This window comes from Cibotium barometz, chromosome 43 (genome assembly GCF_041138505.1).
Source record: "Cibotium barometz isolate CiBa-2024 chromosome 43, ASM4113850v1, whole genome shotgun sequence".
NCBI lineage: Eukaryota > Viridiplantae > Streptophyta > Polypodiopsida > Cyatheales > Cibotiaceae > Cibotium > Cibotium barometz.
This window is the reverse complement of record NC_141088.1, coordinates 28,079,076-28,096,152: the sequence shown is the minus strand read 5'-3', so window position 1 is coordinate 28,096,152 and position 17,077 is coordinate 28,079,076. Positions and strand designations below refer to the sequence as shown.

At 46.6% G+C, this 17,077-nt stretch overlaps 1 protein-coding gene across 7 annotated transcripts in view; it reads left to right on the top strand.

Moving 5' to 3' along the window:
* Positions 1 to 17,077, top strand: part of LOC147613755 (dynein regulatory complex subunit 4-like) — a 110,268-nt gene that overhangs the window by 58,913 nt on the left and 34,278 nt on the right. For all 7 annotated transcript variants that reach the window (XM_086781731.1, XM_086781728.1, XM_086781727.1 and 4 more), the window contains 3 exons: positions 7,582 to 7,761; positions 7,850 to 7,999; positions 8,080 to 8,184. In XM_086781731.1, coding sequence (XP_086637857.1) covers positions 7,582 to 7,761; positions 7,850 to 7,999; positions 8,080 to 8,184 — 435 coding nt within the window. The remainder of the gene's footprint in view (positions 1 to 7,581; positions 7,762 to 7,849; positions 8,000 to 8,079; positions 8,185 to 17,077) is intronic.

Below are 17,077 nucleotides of genomic sequence, written 5' to 3'. Positions count from 1 at the left end.
AGCCCTCTCACCATACAACCCTCTTACCATGGAATGAAAGGCAACAAATCAAAAACAGGTCCTCAAGCCGCCAAGCATAAAATCACACCACAAAATACAAGGATCGAATTTACCTTAAATCAAACATCGGACCACTTTACTAAATCAACTTTGGAGATGTAGGAGTCCAAGATTTTGTACACAATTGCACCCAAACTACTAATCTTATTTATGCACAAAGGTAAGATACAATTATGATAGGGAGTAAGGCATCACTCAACCCCTCACAATGACATAACTAGCTTCAAGCTTCTCTATGCAATCAAAGGTATTGATGTATAGAGAGAGCTCACAAGTTCACTATCTCCTTACACACTAGAGTTGGGAATGGTGTACAATGTGTGTAATCTCTCCTTTACAAGGAATGGAGGGGGCTCTATTTATAGGTTTGAGAAGCCCGAATTAGGATTAAGCCTAATCAATCTTATTATGAAAAATCATAGATTATGGATTTTTTATTTGGAAACCCCATATTTGCAGAGGTTAATATGATACATTCATGCTGAATTTTTATATATTTTTTGAGATTGGAAAAATAATTTAGTAATATGGGAGTAGTAGGGAAAGAAATGGAGATGAGGTATGGGTGTAGAGTAGATATGAGAGCAAATGGAGATGGAAGGAGAGGGCAAAGGTGGAGAGGGTGAGAGAGGACATGAAGTTTGCAGGTTTGATGGAGTGAGAAAGGAATGAGTAAGTGTGTAGGTGATGAATGTGTAAGGGAGGTGAGAAGAGACTAGGTGTACCTTGTCAAAAAGTAGGCAGACTGGGGTCCAATAAAAAATTCATATCTCACCGCCATTAGCTCCAAAAATTCTCAAAAAAATTGAGCATATTCCTGAGCTCCCGAGCTAACTTTTGTCTTTATATCACCAGTCCAAATTTGGAGTGGAGGCGGGTGCAAAAAATTCAGCAGAATCATGTATTTTTTCAATTTTTAAAATCTTTGTGTGGGTCTCCATTGGTGAAATTTCTTGATAGCTCCAAGAGTGAGCCCCCCAATACATCATACCCTGACCTTAGAGACTCAAGTGTATGTGGACACTTGCATGGAGGAGATTTTTTCCATTTTATAAAGGATTTACATAATAAGAAAAAACAAGCTAGTATTTAACTAGTCAACATATCATGACAATATGGTTATTATGATAGGAAAATAAAATAAACAAAGAGATCTAATTGTGAATAAAATACTAAAATAAAATATACTAAAATAATTGATATATGAAAAAGTATTTAATAAAAATATATAAAATATTTAATAATAAAAAATATATACAAAATTACTATACTATGGAAGTCAAAAGGGAGGGAGATCCTTATTTATTTTAGGATAGATGAGAGAATAAAAGATGAAATAGTCTAAGGGAAAAAGTGATTTGGGTAGTAGGCTTTCTACATGGTGTGGATAGAAATGTGAGGGCATAGGATTTACTTATGCATGGTGAAGTTAAAGCATGTGTACAATGATGGTCCAAAAGTATTATGAAGAAAAATAAATAAATAAATAAATAAAATATACTTAGGTTTTGTAATACACACGCCTAATGAAGTATTTACATATTTGAGAAAATAGAGACCCCCATATTTAGGTCCTTATATGAAATGAAATATTTACACAAAATGGGCCGTAATAATTTTATTTATTTTTGATGAGTAGCTAGCAAAAACTTTTTTTTTTATAATATAAAAAATATATAGAAGATATGGGTAAAGTCCCTAACGCACACACGCCTATTTACAGTGAAAAGGTATTTATGACAAAGAGTTTATGTGATTTTCCTTGGCCGAGGTAGCTCCCTGTGGCAATGTGGATAGCCGAAAAAATGGCTATCATTTAGCCCTCCCCCTAGATGATGGTATATTCATGTACCATCATAATGTAGGCCTTCTAAAGCAAGTGGTGTAATGTGGATAGCCGAAAAAATGGCTATCACTGCTTGCAGATAGTTTCACCGCTAGCATGCGTGTGTCGGCCACTAGCGATTACTTCATTTATTGCACACATCCACTGTGTGATCTTGGAGATGTTTGGATTTGGATCTAGGACCTGTACTTGGATCTGTACTTGGATTTAGTCCTAGCCCAATGAGATACTCTTGTGGGTCATCCTTGTGGTGTGCTCAGAATCAGAGATCTTGTGTCTTGACACCGACTTTGATCTAGACTTCTACATCGACATATTTGTTTGATATTGTATCCATTGGTTGTATTGGTCTTGGCTTGGAAAAGCGCGTGGATTGTTCTTGAATAAATTCCTGAAAGGGAGCGGGGTTTGTTACCCGCTCAGCGTGGTGTACTATGTAAGATTCATCTTTCCTTCTCTCTCCCTCTCTCTCTCTCTATATCTTTATCTGGTGGACACGTGGTTGAATTTTTCACTGCACGTCTTGTTGGATTACAAAAAGTAACTGAAAGACATAAGTCTGACCATCTACAGCCTATGTGCATTTGTATCTCCACATCTACCATCCAATAAGACTGGCATGCTCTCCCAATCCGAGTCTACAAAAGGAAAATGAGCTTTATGCATAGATATCGGTACTGCATCTATGGTGATAGGATGAGAGCAGCTCTGCAGATCAAAATGGCCCTATCCAAATCTGCTTCCTTGCACAGAACCTGAAAACTGCACTGTATAAGCCAAGCCACAAATCCCTAAGTGATGTAGAAAGTCCCTCTCCTCATCCTGCCAATGCAACATGGGATGCCTTGCCAAATCCTCTGGGTCCCTTTGCAACCCCATATCCAAGGCAAAGTATGAAACATCATGGGAATTTGAGATCTGTTCCAAAGGTCAATCTCCAAGTGTTGCCCAAGAATCCACTGTGGTGGAAGAGCCAGAGGAACATGGAGAGCTTTCTCTTCCGGTCAAATCTCCACAATCATCTCCAAAACAGAGCCTGCATGGCTAAAGTGATGCTGGACCTCATTGTGCAGTATGTGCAGCATCACGGGCATCTAGGATCTGCCCCAAAGGTCTGTCTCCAAGAATTGAACATGACTTCACCGTGCTTGAAGAGCTAGAGGACATACAGATCTATCTGTACCGGTATATCTCTGTCACCATTTGGCCACCCAAATTGTCCACCCTTGCTTGCTCATTATGTGGATACATTGGACTGGCGTCCATGGCTGTTATGCAGGGGATTGATGCCAGTCATGTGATATGGTGGATATGCCAGTTTATTAACTTCTCAAAAAAGTTTACTTCGGTCTTGGATGGTTTAGGGGAACTGAAGTGACGGGTGAGCTTGCGCTGCTGATTTTCTTGCCCCCGCATGCCCCTCTGCTGCCCCTGCCTGCCCACTACTGCCTCCGCTTGCCCCTCTGCTGCCCTCACCTGCCCATCTGCTGCCCCCGCCAGCCCTCCTACTGCTCTCGCCAGCCCTTCTGCACCCCCCCGCCTGCCCCTCTGCTGCCTTAGCCTTCCTTTCTTCAGCCCCCTCCAACCCTTCTACTGCCCCCGCCTCCCCATCTGCTGCCCCCCCTGCCCCTCTGCTGCCCCACCTGCCCCCGCCTGCCCCACTACCTTTGCTACCCCAGTTGCTTCCGCCCTTCTGCTCCCGCCTTTGCCCCCCTCTTCTGCACCCACCTCTTTATCAGCAGCAATTTTATCTAGATTGAAGTCGGCCGCCCATTTTTTTGATTGGCTTTATGGCTTCTTCTGCCGCAGCCAATCTTTTGTCACCCCCACTGGCCGGGAGAATCATCAATTTTTCACAAGACGAGCTCACCTCTCTTTAGCACAACATTGGCCTTGAGGTGCAGACCACCCTTGTTGCGAGAGTTTATGGTTCCCACCCCTCTTGTTCGCAAATCCCGTGAATGGTTTCTAGCAGCTCTTCCTTCGGAGCTGATTGTGCACTTCCAGGATACTCATTTGCTTGGTCGAGGCTTCTTCTAGGTGGACTTTCATTCTTCAGAAGCTACTTCTCAAGTTTTGGCTAGCAGCCCCTTCCCTCTTGGTGCTAGGAAGATTTTCTTCTTTCAGTACCAGGTGGGCTTTGATCCAGTGGTGGAGGATCAGCGCCTTACCTCGGTCTCACTACGGTTCCCTGCTCTTCCTCGGTCCTATTGGAAGCTTTTAGCTTCCATAGGGGCATCCTTCTGGATGCCCAGCACACGTTTTTTGTTCATAGAGGCTGATTTCAGGGCACCATCTTCTCCTCTTATTACAGCCATTGTGAGAGCATGGAGAAGCATGAGATCTTTTTTGCGACAAAGGCCTCCTAGGTCTTTGGATGAGGCTGACCGACAACTTATTATGTGGAACGAGCTCATTAGGGATGAGGCTGGTCGGCCACTTGGTGCATCTCATTATATGCAGTGGTCAGGATGGGAGAGATGTGCACAGACAGTTCTTGCTTGGAAGACCTTCAAGAGTCCTCCGGAGGATCGAAGAGCTGCATCCATTCAGCATCTTAGGGGCCCTCACATTCGTATTGATCAAATTGATGCAACTATTCTGCATGAGTGTCTTTCTGGGACCTTTCATGGAGACTATCATCCGAGTTGGCTTGGAGTTTTTTCGAGGATAGGCATACCTTTGCAGGTAATTGCTCTCTTGGGCCAGGAGGCTACAGATTGCATCATTTACTCTATCATGCCTGGAGGGAGATTGAGGAGATGATGTATGGAGGAGATCATCCTAGATACTAGGCTTAGTCTAGTGAGGATTGTTGGTCGTTCGGGGAAGCATTGGTTCATTGACCCTTCTCAGATAGTGACTCATGGATCTTGGTGTTTGTGGTTATATGGTGGCAGTCCTATTAGATATCTTCAATGGGATCGAGGAGAGTGGGAGTGGATTGATGCCTTCGATCCTTTGAAAAGCCTTCCTTTTTTCAGTTTCACTGTCCGGAATTCCAGGCTTCTCCTCACTCGACAGATGCATAGGATCCCTACTCTCAGGCCTCATTAGGAGAGCTATGATATTTCTCCAGTGATATAGCATAGATAATGGCATAGACTTTAGCACTCATACTAAAGGAGCCAGATCTCTCATTTCTTTTGATTATTCTTACATGGTGGTCTCCCCACCAATTAGTGGAGATTGGTTTTCGATGTAGCACCTTCATGTCCTAGGTGTGCGGCAGATTCTGAGACTGTACAACATTGTTTATGGGGATGCAGCACTGCACAACAAATTTGGGGTTCTGTAGCCCAACTTATGAGCAAATTGAGTGGCCGAACCATGCATGTGACTTGGGGGGCAGTTGCTTGGCTCTCCCAGTCCGGTCCGCACCTTTTTTATGAGGGCAGTGATACAGATTCTACTATTTTCATTCGTAGAGGTATTCATAGTGGCACCCGGTTCGCGCACCGCCCAGGAGGTACGGTTCGGTACGGTCGATACGTACGGTTCGGTACAGTACGGTCGACTAGGATTTTTTTGCCCTTCTTTTGTCTGACCATTTTTTGGTGCTGTTTTTTTGATCTTTTTTTCACTCACAAGTGCTCATTGCTCAAGTCTATCCTCTCCCTTGAGCTCTCCTTCAAATCTCAAGTCTCTCTCCCCTCTAGACTCTCTCAATCATCTCCCTCTTCCTCCACCGTACTTTATTTTTAAGTATTTTTTAAATGGACCGTACCTCCACCATATTTTTATTTTCAAAATTTAGCGGTGCGTTCCGAGACCGTATTTGAACGTACCATACGGAATCGAACTTTTCGTACTTGACAACTATAGAGGTATTGCCCAGCATGGTTTATTGCAGGATGTTCGTCACTCTGATTATATGTGATATGCAGAAGTCTTTGTATTGGAAGGATCCTGTCACACAAATGCTCACACCGTCTTCTGTATCCCGAGTTTCGTGAGTATAGCAATCCACTTTAATACTTCAAACTTTAAAGAGATATGAGAACTGTACACCAGATTGGGTCCCAAATTACCCACTGAAGGGTCCCCTATCCCGATAACGAGATAGTATTTGCTTTATTACTTTAGAGAGAATGTCCATGGACTGTAGATAAGCCAAATGCAAGATCTCGGAGGATCGGAAGCTTGGCTAAACTGTGCACGGCTGTAGAAACACCTCAATGAACTGATCTCGAGTCTATGCACTCTTCCCAAGGGCATGAGGAAGGGTTGCACACCTGAGGCTGAGAAAGGACTGCGGCGGACTGTTCTAAGCTATGTAACTATGCTGAAAATGCTTATGAATGATGTGTTACCTTCACCAGATGACTGTTGCATGTATGGATGATGCATAGAAGGATGTAGACTGCTGTAGGACTGAAAATGCAGACCTGGACTGCTGTAGGAGTGTACACAGGCCGGCTATGTTATTTGCAGAAAACGCAGATGTGTTTGCTGATTTGGGGCCTGTGGAAGTACTGAATGGCTGCACCTGATGGCTGTAGGGGGCTGGACAGCGCAGGTTCGTCGTGTAGAGGCTGGGGGCCCTTCCTTGTGAGTTGCTGCGGAGAGCTCACGGCTGGAGCACAGCGGCTGAACTGCTGCATTGGAGAACTAGGGTTGGCTGAAGCAAAACGCAAGTACTCCAAGGGCTGAATGAGACTATGGCTGCAGGCGGGGATGGTCCTAGGGCTGAGGATATGAGGCGCCTGGATTCTGAGGGCTGAATGCCCTTCTAAGCACCGAGCAAGCCTATTTATACTAGTTAGGGGTTGGTCAAGTTGACTGGTCATAACTTTAATAAACTTTATGTTTATAAATGACATTAAATGCTAAATAAATACCATAAAATATGGAAAAAATACCAGATAAATCCTAGTAAATTCCCTAAGGCTTCTGGGATGTTCTAAATGATGCACAGGCATATGAATGCATATTATGCAGGATGCAGAGTGCTTTTTGATGCAAACCCTAAGGCTTCTACTGACTCTACATGCATGAATGATTCTCTCCAAGTGGGTTAAGGGACTTGACTGACTGACTGACTGACTGACCCGCTAAGGCTGAGGAATGACCTACGTAGCTCGTGCCTGACTTATCCTGGACTGAGGATGTACAATGGGGTCATGGTGTACAACAAATATCATCCTACTGGGTTCTAATAATGTACAAATGTTGCACTGCTGATGATGAGCCCGTTTGTCACCATGCACTGAGTGCAGAGTGCATGTGACATTATACACCCCCCAGACAGAGGATTGACACCAGTTGGGAGATGTTGCCAGTATTACAGCATGGTAGATCTGGAGAGCTAGATGCACGGAGGCTATTGAGGGTGTCTAGATTTTTGGGTCTCAGTGCATTAGTACTATATGGGGTGATACAATCCATACTCTTCTGGCTACTTGGGCTCGCATTCAGGGGCCCTCTCGTTCTGCGCAGGCGAAGCGCGTAATATTTATGCGAGAGTGGGGCCATGGCATCTTCTTTTTCTCTAGTACCACAGGTCTTACATGGCATCATGATGCTCCTCAGTGGTTGAAATCAGCATACATACTGGGGTGATTCTATTCTTTTCCCGCTTATAGGTGTGATTGTTGTATATTTTTCTCATACTTAATAGAAGTTTGTTTCTGAAAAAAAAAAAGTTTACTTGAAATCACTTTTTGTTATGACAGATCAAGTCCATAAGAGATGATTGCGAGCTTCGTCGCAAACAAGAAGTGCATGAGGTGGAGGAAAGAAAGAACACTCATATAAATGAGCTCATGAAAAAGCATGAGAAAGCCTTTACGGAGATAAAATGTTACTACAACGACATCACTCAAAATAACCTGGACCTTATCAAGACCTTGAAGGTGCTTTTCTAAAGAAAGGGAGACTTTTTTTTAAATTGGGATACCAAGTGATTTTTTGTAAGTTATTTTCTTACGTTAAGTCGTACAGGAAGATGTTACTGACATGAAAAAGAAGGAAGCTGCTAATGAGAAACTCATGTACGACATTGCCCAAGAGAACAAGAGATTGACCGAACCTCTAACAAGGGCTCTCAAGGAGGTTGAGAGCTTAAGAAAACAACTCACAAACTATGAGAAGGTAGCTTTTAAAGATAATGCTATGGCATGTATTCTCATGAAAATATTGGTATATTTATCAAAGCCATTGGTTTCGTGAAGGATAAACTCTCTTTGCAACAATCAAGAGCTGCACTTCTAGAGAATTCAAAGCAACTAAAGAATTTGGAGTTTGAAAAGGGTGCTCTACAACAGAGATTCGATGAGGTAACAAGTTGTCGTATTTTGGACTTTGACGTCTTTGCTAGTCCTAGTTATTATTGTGCTCTTTTAAAGTGTTTTTCTTAATTTGGTCATGGGTTATTTTTTTGCACAAGATGTAAAGGAATCTATGTGTGTGTGTCTCTCTCTCTCTCTCTCTCTCTCTCTCTCTCTATCTTTAGAGGGACTACCCGGGAGGACACACAGCTGACAGCCCAGCAGTGGGCACCCGGTGGGACTCTAGTTGAGAGAGCTATCCAGTTGGGCAGATCTAGATGCCCGAGGGCTCGCGGATCCTCACATCGGAGACGGTGCGTACACCGGAGGATTCAGAGCATCATTGCGAGGCATTGGGCTCGTCCGACCAGGCATCTCACTATGGCAGATATCCAAGACATTCGGCAGAGACCCATGCTAGAGCTCCTAGGATGATTACCACTCGAGCCATATACTGTTGTACTCACTGTCACTTTTGTACTCCCCCATATTCATGTATTCATGTATCCATGTACTCATGTATCCCATTTTGACTAGTAGCATTAGCTTTTCACTCTCCCTAGTTGCTGCTTTCGGATGCTCCCTACTGATGTATTGTAGGGCTAGATACTTACCTTCAGTTCTTTCTTTTCTTTTCCAGACAGTGTATCAGATGTCACATGGTTGTAACTTTGGTCTCATAGGTCACTTTGGCCTTTTGAAGACGTTAATATAACATTTCATTTCATTTCTCTCTTGCCATGGACATTATTGTATCACTTTGGTCTCATAGGCCCATTGGGTCTTTAGTAGACACTTAATATCCCATGTTTTTATGTTCTGAGTATTCCATGACGAGTTTCCATGGACAGTTTTGTATCACCCCAGTGAGATAGTTATATTTATGTTTTCTTTTTGTTTTATTTTCCATTCCATGATGAGATATGCCATGGACATTTTTGTATCACTTTGGTCTCATAGGCTCATTGGGTCTTTAGTAGACGCTTAATCTCTCTCTCTCTCTCTCTCTCTCTCTCTCTCTCTCTCTCTCTCTCTCTCTCTCTCTCTCTCTCTCTCTCGGCACAGGATGGAGATACTCATTGTTGGTACGCTCAGATGAGATCATGGTTTGACCTACATGGTTTGCGGATAGAGGCACTACCACCCTTACAGTACAGTCTGGATTGTCCATTTTTCGATCTCACCCGCTCAAAGCAAAATCGCGTGATCAGGATGGATATCATCAGAGTGGACACAGAGAGGACATGGACTAGCCCCCTTGAGCCCTTGGGCACGAAAATGGCTCATTACAAGAGCCATTTTCTACACGTCTCACCGGATGATTTTATCACCCGCCCAACGTACATGGATGTACACCTATCACATGGGATACATTGTGCCGTTGGACAGATCCGGACCTCATCACACCAGCTGCGGATTGAGATAGGGCGATATGTGCATCAGATCGTGGATGACCGCATTTGTCAGCTATGCTACCAGGAGGTAGAGACAGAGGAACACTACATTTGCCGATGTATAGTCTATTATGAGATCCGAGGGAGATATCACCGCCTCTTCCGAGAGGGTTTTGGGCCGTTATGCAGGGTCATGGAGTTTGAGGATCAGAGATGCCTGGGATTGTTTCTACTTGAGCTCAGGAGACACAGAGAGACCCTCTTGGCAGACAAGAGGCCGAGCCATGATGTACCTAGACAGAGGACCGTGATAGATTTCTTCGGCACCAGCACCAGCAACCCAGCCCACACACCTCTTGATACCTCTTTCATTGGGCCATCAGGGCACCGACCACGCTCCCAGGGAGTCACCACTGATAGAGCAGTTATCTTATGTCGTGCTTGTCGGCCATGCCCACTAGGATCCCGACCACAGCATCCTCACCATCGCCAGATCAGAGCCATTATTGCTCGGCATCGGAGGCGCCTACCTCGCTTCTACGACCTCTCCATTCTAGACAGCCCCATGGCTGAGATACTTGATCTAAGGAGAGGGCAACACTTCAACTGATCAGCATACATGGATCTACCTGATATACATTTTTTAGTATTTTCCATCATCTCGGAGTCTTACAGTTCTGTTCTTATACCTGTAGGACAATCAGTTTATTGTACTTTTTAGTCTCATTTAGTTGTTCTCTTTGATGAGACACCAACTTCAGATGTACTCTCAGTTTTGGTCTCATAGGCCACTATGGCCTCTTAGAGACGTTAATATATCATTTCATTTCTCTCTCTCTCTCTCTCTCTCTCTCTCTCTCTCTCCGTTTCAGTATGATGAGGACCATCCGACCATGAGACTCCCGTGTGGAGAGGAACCGATTGATACGTTAGGATTTGATACAGCTATACACACGTCATACATTGATTGATCCTCCACAGCCTCTTCCTGTGAAGAGGTAGCACTACCATGCTCATTTCTTACAGCTCACAAAGGATGGGTTTGTGTAGAGACCGGGTTACATGGATGTATATATGTCTCATGCCATGCGCACTACTATTGGGCAGCTTCGAGTATCTTCACACACTCTAGGGATAGAGGCAAGGAGAGCTACAGGGGCCCCGAGGGAGACACGTATCTGCAGATTGTGCCACATAGAGGTGGAGGCAGAGGAGCATTATGTTTGCCATTGCCCAGTATACTATGAGATTCGGGGGAGATACCACTGTCTCTTCAGGGAGGGATTTGGTCCACTCAGCAGCGTTATGCAGTTTCATGATTGGAGATGCTTGGGGGGATTTTTGATGGAGTTACGACGTCAAAGAGAGCAGCTATTATAGCAGCTCCCACAACAGAGGGATACTACATCTTAGACACGGATCACTACCTTCTACCAGCCACTTTGTGGTGGGACATCCTCCACAGCTCCTTCGGTCCAAACCCAGGTCACTCGGAGACACACTATCTCTACATCTACTACCAGAGGAGTGACATCAGCCCGAGCAAGAGAGCTACGATCCAGGAGATGCCCCCGCCCACTTCGCCCTCGCCCCCAGGTCTCCACCAAACACAGATTGATGAGATCTTGAGGAGACATAGCAGAGAGGACATACCCCATATTGGAAGATATCTTGCCCCTAACCCGTTGTATGACATCCTACACCCAATCATTGGTACCAATTGGAGCTAGATGCTTTATTGGATGTATTTACCCCCCCTTCCACCCACCCACCCCACAGTAGTTAAGTAGAGCCCTGTATGGGATTTATCTCCACATTATAGAGTACTTGGAACTTTTTTTTCTTTTGGATCCATTTGATGTCCATTGAGACATGATGATGATGTACACATGTTTTGTCTCATAGGCCATTTTTTGCCCTTTAGAAGACGTTAATAAAATCTTTCTTTCTTTCTTTCTTTCTCTCATGTACTATCAGACGTTAATAAAATCTTTCTTTCTTTCTCTCTCTCATGTACTGTTAGATGTTTTCATTTTACTTTTTCTTTTAGTTTTCCATGGCTCAGTATATCCATGGAACCAATGTATTACTTTTAGTCTCATAGGCCCTTGGGGTCTTCCGTAGACGTTAATATAACTTTCTTTCTTTCTTTCTTTCTACGAGCGCTCGCACTTATGCCAATGCCGTTTGCACTTCGTTGCCTGCGCGTTGCCGCACTTGCCTACCTGGTACCCACCTTGCACTGGCGTTGCCCCCCCCCCCCCCCCCCCCCCCCCCCCCCCCCCTGCTGCTTGCCCGCTTTCTTGCCTAGCTCCCTCCGCCTCGCGTGAACCTGTGCGCACCCCACCCCTTCTCACGTGTTGCTGTGCTTGCCCTTCTGGCACGCACTTGCGCGCTTTGCTGCAGGCTCCCTCTGCCTCCCACCTGAGCATTGCCCCCCCCCCCCCCCCCCCCTCTTTCCTTTTCTGCCTACTCCCTCCGCTCCCTACTCGCGTGTTGCCGCACTTGCCGGCCTGGCACGCACTTGCACGGTGCGTTGCTCGTTTTGCTTCCCGCTCCCTCTGCCTCCCCCCCCCCCCCCCCCCCCCCGGCGGCGGCACTTGCTCCCTCCGCCCCCCCTACTCGCACGTTGCCTCACTTGCTCGCCTGGCAGGCACCTGTGCGTTGCGCTGCCCGCTTTGCTGCCGGCTCCCTCCGCCTCCCACCTACGCACAGGTGCTGCCGGCCCTCCCGCTTGCCGCCTCCCTTATCACACCCACCCTTCCTCAGGCCCCCAAGGCAGGAACATAATTTACTCTCTCACTCAGGCCCTCAAGGAAGCAGCAACATAATCTTCTCTCTCTCACTTTCGCTTGCACCAAGATGAAGAGATCCCGGAAATGGGAGGCCCTACATTTAGAGCTGAATGCAATCATTGACAAGATGGAGAAACACGTGCTCGCAATCTCGGAAAAGCCAGAGAAGCACCCCCTAGGCGGATTGGCAAAAGATGGGCTTAAAGTTATCAGGGACATCCTGATATGCCAGGAAGATACATAGGATAGGGAATTTAAAGAGCTCTAGGAAGCCAAGCCCATGCGACCGAAGTGGGAAAGTGGAAAGCACAGGCTGAGGACCTCAAGGAGGAGCTACATGTATGCAAAGCACAGATGAAAGAAGAAGGGGGATTTAATCCCTCCCTTGCCTCGGAAGTTGAAAGCCTAAAAAACAAACTGCAGGAAGGTTTAATAGCCACAAAGAAGGAGATGGACAAAGGGTGGGCGGCAATGGTTAAGCAAGAAGTAGAGAAAGAATGGACAGAAGTGGTGAGAAAAAACACCCACGCCCAGGAGGAAGATCCACGCTTTTGATGTGAGGGTGACACCGTGACAGGCCTAAAAGAGGGGGAATCTCCCAAGGCTGACGCTTTAGCCCTATGCAAGAAACTCAAAGTGGAAGGGACCCCTTATGTGGACACATGGCGTGTGGTACGAGACACCTCACGGGAGCGCCCTCTCATCTTGAAATTCTCAGACCTTGCTAGCCGAGACGCCTTCATGGACACATGGATAGCTCTCCGAGGGCAGAAGATATACCTAGGGATGATCTCACCCAAACCCAGGTAGAGCACAGATAGGCGAACATGCGCAAGGTGCACGAGACCCGCAAGGTGGGGAAGTGGGCAGTATACAGAGACGGACGAGTCATCATCATAGAGCGGTGTCCCAAATAGGGACGCGGGGTATGTGGGACCATACACCTGGAGTTGGCAGTTTGGAAACTGCAATGGGACACTATGGTCGGACATTGGGGGATTTAGGGAAGTTTTTATAGAGAGGGACATTATCTTCTTCACAGAGACCCACGAGAGCCCAGAGAGAGGGCTTCCACGCATCTCAGGCTATGAGTGGGCGTCTGCCTACTAAGAGGAGACACACAGTCTTCAAAAGGTCAAAATGACCTATGAGACCAAAATGTTACATCATGTCCATGGGATACATCATCATGCTACTGAAAGTAAAACTAACAGAAAATATCCGTGGAAAAAAAAATACAAAGAGCCTCAAGCTCTCACATCAACCAAGAATATCTCACATAGGGCGCTGCAACATGGTACCCAATGTAGTGAGGCTGATAGGGCGGTGAAAGTCCTCCGGTGGTGGTAAATGATGGCTCTGATCCTCTTGAGGTGACATGAGCGTGGGTGGCGGCCACTATGTCAGGAGCGTGAGAGAAAGAAAGAAAGAAGAAAAGTTGTATTAACGTCTTCAAAAGGCCAAAATGACCTATGAGATTAAAAAGTTACATCATATCCATGAGGTACATCATCCTAGGTACAAAATAGTAATAAAGAAAGATGACAAAAATCTAGAACTATAAAATTTGGTCTAGGTACATGAGCAGAGAGCTCTCATATCACCCTAATACATCCCTCATGGGCCGTTGTGACATGGTGCTCAAGGTGGTAAAACTAAGCTGGCATGAGAAGGTCCTGCGATGATGGGAGATGATGGCCTGGATCCTCCTCTGGTGGCGTGGCCGTGGGCGAGGGCCATGGGGTCTGGGGCGTCGAGCTTTGCATAACTCGGTGGTTGTATCGAGTGCACACCTCTTGGCCGAGCTCTTGCACTAGCCTGTGGTCCGGGTATGATGGGTGGATTGACCCTCGGAGTGCTGATATGGAAGAAGTCGGTGAGAACTCTCTGTGCTGGTCCTCGAGCAAGTACAACTGATTTGGATCTCACTAAGGACTCCCTGTGTCTACGGAGCTCTAGAAGAAAAAGTCCCAGACATCTCTAATCCGGAAAGTCAATGATCTTGGAAAGTGGTCCGAACCTAGCTCGGAAGAAGCAGTGGAACCTCCCCCAAATCTCATAGTATACAGGGCATCGGCATATGTAATGATCCTCTGTCTTGGGCTCTGTGTGACAAAGCTGGCATATCCTATCCTCTGGTGCGGCGGCCCTGGGCCCATATCTGGTAGTCTCCACTCTCAGCTGGTGGGACGAGGTGTAGATTTGGCCGATCGCACATCTCACCCCAAAGGATAGGTGTGTGTCCATGTAGCGTGGGCAGATGATGGAACCATCCTTTGTCAGGCATAGGAGGTGATCTCTGTAGAAGGCCATCTTCGTCCCCGATAAACGACTAGGTGAACTCCATGTCCTTCGAGTATCCAGTCTGACAATGTCCTTCCTGATAACCTTGTTCCGCTGTGTGGCTGAGAGCAAATGACAGGGCCTCTATGCTGTACTGGAATGGGGGGAGTGCCTCCATCTGCATACCGTGCATGCCAAACCAGTGCCTACCTGTGCATACTAGCACTCTATATCCCCTCAAGTGTCAGCTGTCTCGAGGACTCCAGGGCTAGCCGGGGGGTATCTATCAAGTGGAAGCTCCCATAGCCTGTGCCAATATGTCACTGTCTGGAATAGAGCCTCTGACTCTATCAGTGCAGCCCCCATCTCATGTGGCACTGATGGCTTACTCCTAATCATGCGTGAGATCATCACCACTAGGGGCCTTTCCATCGGCTTCCACTCATCATATACCTTCTCTGTATCTCTCTCGGTCGGCTCTCTCATCTGTCTCCTCCTATGGTATAAGCTAGGACCCCATATGGGGGCACCATACAGGAGTGTAGGTATAGCTAGAGTATCAAATAGCCAAAGCTTCGTCCTGGGCTCCTAAAATTGTATCTGTGAGCATTGCCTCTCTAGCGAGCCAAGGGTTGCATATCCCCTCATCAATCTAGCTTCGGCCACCCTCTGCATCGAGAACTGAGGTCCAGCAAAGGTGATCCCAAGGTATACATATGAGGTAACACACTCCACAGGCTCTCCACTGAACGTAAACTGTACTGCAGATCTACTTATCCACTGTGAGGAGGTGTTAAAATTCATGACCTTGGTCTTTCCAAGGTTCACAGTGAGGTCCCGGTCCTCGCAAAAGGCCCGTAATGCATCCAAATGCCTCTGCAGCCCCTCTGGTGAATGAGAAATAAGGACAATAGCATCTGCATACAAGAGGATCAGTATCAAGGCTCCTGCCAAATGTGCTCCTGGTCCTCCCTATCTGTCTATGTAATCCGAGAACTCGTCAATGTATAGAACAAATAGAGTAGGAGACAAGGGGCAGCCCTGCTTCACCCTGATAGTGCTGTGTATGATCTCTGAGTCACCTCCTGGAGCCCGTACTCTACCTGTGATTGACTCATAGAGTGTAATGATCCCCCAAAGCATCTTTGCTATCCTGCAGTCTCCTCATTAGTCTGGCCTGTGAAACAGTATCAAAAGCTTTGCGAAAATCCACAAAGCAGTAGTATATCCGATGCCCGTGAGCTCTGCCCTCCTCAATGATCCTCCGTGGTGTAAAGATATGATCTAGTGTGGAGTGCCCTCTCCTAAAGCCTGTCTGCCCCGATGCTGCGAGTCTCTGCTCCTCAGACCATCTACTAAGCTCATGCTCCAAAATCGAACCATAAATCTTGGCCAAGGTGTGACCAATCATGATAGTCTTGTAGTTGTTGGGGTCCATGAGGTCACCTGCTTTCAATCATGGTAGTCCAGTAGTTGTTGGGGTACAATAGTATTCGATGACCAACTGGCGGGGAAGCCCTCACATAAAGCCTTGTTAAACATGTGAACGAGTAAAGGGGCTAGCGTGTCCCTAGCATCGGAGAAATGCCCGGTGAGGAGTCCATCATGATCCTGTGCTCACCCAGTCTGCATTTTGTCAATAGCATCTCTCACCATGCTCAGGTGAAAGAAGGAAGAGTGTGGGGGACGAGGTTCGGGTGGATGGGGGAGAGGTGGCTGCTCGGGGGCATGGTAGAGAGAGGTGGCATAGGTGTGCTAGGTGCCGGGTGAAGTAATCGGAGTCGGCAGGCGATGATCCTAGAAGATCCTCCAGGCCTCCTTACATTCCCTTCCAGGAAATAGCTGGTACTGCTCTTGCTCAAGCCTGGCTAGGTAGGCTCTCTTCTTTCTCTGTGTGTGACGTTGAAAGATCACTCGCGCTTGTTGGTGAGTGGTGGATCCTAGTGCCATCTCCCGATGTAGACGAGCTTGGGTATCACGACATTCCTCATCGTACCAGCTATTCTATGGGACAGTCCCTCCTGGTGATGTAGGGTTGGCTCTGGAGTGCGGGAAGGCGGCTGTAGCAGACGTATGGAGGGTGGCTGAGAGGTGTGTAGTAAGCTCATCAAGTGGGATGTTGGGGTCGAGGTCGGAAAGGATGCGGTAGACGTGATCAGAATAGATGGAAGAGGTCTCTCTGGTGAAGTGGTATCTCTTACGGTGATGGGGCAAACCATGTAGCTGGGTGGTGTATTGGCATGTGAGGGAGAAGGCCAGGTATGCATGGTCGGCTGCAACACTGATGGGTCGAGGCGAGATGGTAAAACCCCGGAATGAGTGGGATGAGAGAGAGGGATCCCATTAGATAGTCCACTGTATTGGGGTAGGAGGTGAAGGAGTTGGATCTAGGCCATCTAGCCAGGCCATTATAAATGGCTAGCCTATGAG